General features: G+C 37.5%; 1 protein-coding gene across 1 annotated transcript; it reads left to right on the forward strand.

Annotated features, from left to right (window-relative positions):
* Positions 1-2867: 2867 nt before the first annotated feature.
* LOC143544665 (uncharacterized) lies at positions 2868-4121 on the forward strand. Its single transcript, XM_077036715.1, has one exon. It carries the CDS (start codon positions 3064-3066, stop codon positions 3886-3888), a length of 825 nt encoding a protein of 274 aa, XP_076892830.1. The 5' UTR covers positions 2868-3063; the 3' UTR covers positions 3889-4121.
* Positions 4122-4348: the final 227 nt, after the last annotated feature.

Genomic DNA, 4348 nt, shown 5'->3' on the forward strand with positions numbered 1-4348 from the left:
AGAAAACAAAACAAAATCTGTCGACCAGTTTAGTGCTGTCAAGTGACCCAACAGACACGTGCGACACCAAACTTCATATTGTTGTTATATAGTAATAATTTATATCATGATTTGATAATACTGAATAATGTTAAGTTATTTTAATAAATATAATTAACAAGAACATTTTTTGTTTGATATATATAATATCATACAAGTATTGAACGATACACATTAAATGAAAATATACTTTTAAAGAACAGTACCAGTTATTGTATAACCCGTAGTTTAATAATATGTGTTATATAAAATTATATACCAATTAAAGAACGCCTAATAGCGACTAATACTGAGGGGGACGTCGCTCAAAGCCCTCATTTTGTGAACCCTTAACACCAACTAATATGATATGGTCACCTCATCTCAATATAAGTGAACCCAAACAAGCCCATCCCAATTGTGATGTGTTATAGCTCATCTTTTGAACTTCTGATTTTCCTCTTATTCAGAGCGTGTGTTCGTGAAACCAAAAGTGATACCTTCTAGCATGATAGAGTTAGCTGAGGCGGTGTTCCTGACTTCCGCCCTACCCTAAACCCCATATGGCCATATGGCAAATGTCTCGTCCCCCGTGATATCAAAGTACATAGTTCTTATGTTTTAAATCATATAAAACCATGATATCAAAGTACATAGTTCTTATGTTTTAAATCATATAAAAAGAGGGCAACTTAAGCTACATGGACTAAATGAGAATACATCATTTAAAATAACTAACATCGATTAAACCAAGACTTGACGTTTTGAGTCATATTTTCAATCAAGTTAAAATATGTATCATATGTATCAATAGAAAACAAACTAATATCGACTAAAAGAATAATATCAAGTTTTACCTAGTTCTTATGTTTTAAATTAGAGAGAGAGAGAACTTAAGCTACATAGATCAAATGATGATACATGATCTAACAAGACCAATTCAATAAGATTGCTAAATATAGCCAACATTCAACCCGTATCACACCAATCCTCGATTTCTTAATCTGATTGGTTGAGAATCACTCTTCTAATTCAGTTAAACTAGACGATTTATTTACTTCATAAACTTTTAGTGTAAACATTATATACTATAGATAAATATCAAGTTGTCGGTGTCACAAAATCCTTGTTAGCACCAATTGTTTGACCTTTTTTTACTAATTATTTCAATGTATAACCAGACTAATGGTTTGGTATGATGGCTGTAGTTGTTTTTGCTAACTCTTCTAGAGCGTATGTGTCTGAGTTCAAGTCCCCTTGGCATCAAGTTGTTTTGTTACTTATCTTCTAAGTGTTGTTTAATTGTTAACAATATTAATGGTTATTTTTTTCTTAATCAGTTCCTTGGCTACAAGTTCTTTTAGTTATTCGTTTATGTGTTTTTTATTATCTATTTATGTATAAACGTATTTTTCTAATATCATACCTGTTTTTAGGTTTAGTTCCATGCTTGTAATGAATCTAACTGATACTGAACGATAATTCACATCACCTCGCCGATGCAACGCTTGTGTTTTTTTTTCAATATGTTAACTTGTTGAAATTGGTTTTTGGTTTACTTTCAGTTTCGTAACAATGGTAGTCGATGCCGCTCAAATTCGTTGTTGTAACGTCCGTCTTTTACCGACCGAATAAGCGTCGTTTTAAATATGTTTTTATTGGTAGCGTCTTTGCTACCTTGTATAGATAAATAGTGAAGCTTGGTGACGCAAATATTATCTTTGTTTCAAATATAAGTTTTTGTTTTTTATAGTTCTGGTACAGTAACGAACATTATTAAACCGAAAAACTTCGCGTCGGCTCGCAGTCGCAACACTTGAGTTTTACGACCGTATATACATCGTTAAAAATATGTTTTGTTATATCATAAGTTATATAAGTTTTTTAGTTATGGTACCGTAATAAACATAACCAAAACCGAAGGAATACGCCAACGCTGCAACATGGCGGATGTTACCTAATCTATATCTATACTATATATAAAGCATGAGTGAGGGGCCTCTTAATTTTTAAGAGGTATCATACTTGTTGCTTTTAGTACAAACTATAATGCATAAAATTAAAACATTTTAGGGGCAATTTTGTCTTTTAGCAAAAGCAAATGATTTTTAATTACATATTTGGTCCTTTAACTTTAATCACATTTTGTTAATTTATATAATAGTTACATATATACCCCTTAATATAAACCAACTACCCCCACGACGTTTAAACGTTTATAACGTTTTCAGTCGCTAATATTTTTTCAAAAACACTATACCATAAAAACGAGTATTTTATTCTCATTAATTTGAGTATGATATTGCTATATTTTTTATTTTAAACATTTGGTGTTACGTGATTACCATTAAAGATCGGCAAATGAATCGGGCAGGTCCGGCCGTTCAGGTCATGGGTCTAAAAGGTTAAGGTTGGAATGAATCAATACAAAAAAGGTTAATTTGGTTTGGTTCGGGGCGGGTTTGGGTTGAAAGAGGCCAAGTTATAACGAATTTCGGGTTAGATCAGTGTCAAGCGGAACGGGTTGCTGGTCAAGACGAGTTCAATGTAGTGTTATGTGCGCACTGACACCTGATTGCACGCGTACAGTAGTTGTGTGACGTGCTTACTAACACCGGCTAAGATTCCAATGCCGCAATACGAGCATACTATCTTCGGGTTACGCACATACAGAAACGGTAACACCGGTTACGCATCCGATAACATGTTTGCGTGCATATACCGCCGCATCGCGCGAGCACGCAAATGGTTACTATTAAATACATGTGATGTGATTATAGTTAACCAAACACATTTGGGTAGTTAAAAGTTTAAACCCACAATGACAGAAAGGGCATTTTAGTCATTTAAGTCCATCCGGTATAAAAGCACTCCCAATGCAACTTCAAACCGCCGGCGAGAGAGAACGTTGACGTTAGACTACTCATCCCATCCCATCTCTCTCGCTCTAAATCAAATAAAACCAAACCCTTCATTTCTTGATCAGTTTCACTAATCTTGAATCCAACCCCTAAATTCACATTATCATCACCTAATCAATCAACAATGTCACAGGAGACACGTATTCTAGAGATTAACTTGATCTCAGCCCAAGGCCTTAAAATCCCACCCTCCGCTAAAATGCACCGCATGCACACCTACGCCATTGCATGGGTCCACCCCAACGATAAACTACGCAGCAGCCTCGACCGTATCGGCGGTGAAAACCCTACCTGGAACGAAAAGTTCATTTTCCGTGTTCCACCGGAGTTCATCTACGGCGACACGTCAGCAGTTCAGGTTGAGATCTACGCCTGCGGTTACATTAGAGACTACTTAATCGGAACCGTACGGTACTTGTTGAGTAGCAGTTCGTTGACCAGTTCGAAAACCGGTGCGGTTATCGGCACTCCGGCGTTCTCCGCCGTCCACATCCGCCGGCCGTCCGGCAGAGTGCAAGGCGTTTTGAACCTGGCGGCGACGGTTTACGAGAGTTCGGATTTCGCGGCGTTTGACGGAATGTCGGCGGTGTGTTTCCGTGATTTGATCGGAGAGAAGGAGGAGGAGAAGCGCCGCCGTGAGCGGCGGATGTCGTGGCAGCCGCGGCTGAGCCGTGCGAGTTCGAAGAAGAGTGATCGGTCGTCGGCGGTGGAGGATTCCGACGGGAATGAGTCGACGGCGTCGTCTTCGTCGTCGACGACGATGACGGCGTTTAAGGATTTGAACGGCGTGGTATCGACGGAAGTGGCGGGAAAGAAAGGAGTGAAATCGGGCGGTGGGAGGTTGTTGTGTGGGTTGTTGTTGAATAGGAGGTTTAGTTTCTGTCCGTCGGATCAGAATCTGTTGGCGTTGGCTGGGTTGCACGGTAAGCACAAGTGTGATGGTGTATGAATCAACGGCTGAGATTTGATCATGGGGGTTAGTTACTGTTTTGTTACAGATTCCGGTAAGTGATTAAATGAATGCGAAATTACAAAATTAACCTTTGCCGGAATTCAAATTGCAATCTTTATGTTATATGTGAGAGAACTACATTTTTTTAATCTCTTTTCTTTTATTTTTGAATTTTTGAAATTGATTTGAATTATCGGAATAAGGTTAGGTTTCATATTCTGAAAATTTGGATTTTGTGTTCTTAAAATGATCACGTACAATAAGTTTTACTAAAGAAATGATATGTGAACGACTTCCGATGGTGTAGATGTGGAAAAAATGTGGTGATTATATGGTTTTCAATCATTGTAGTTTTTGTAATAAAATGATCATTTTAGTGTTGGTGTGAGGTGATGTTTAAGGGACATTATATTAATTTCTTTCTAGAGGGTAATCTTCATAGAGTACTCTATTTGAT

Source organism: Bidens hawaiensis, unplaced genomic scaffold, assembly GCF_021521415.1.
Source record: "Bidens hawaiensis isolate Kalapana, Puna unplaced genomic scaffold, B.hawaiensis_p1.1 tig00013678_1, whole genome shotgun sequence".
In the NCBI taxonomy this organism is placed as follows: Eukaryota; Viridiplantae; Streptophyta; class Magnoliopsida; order Asterales; family Asteraceae; genus Bidens; species Bidens hawaiensis.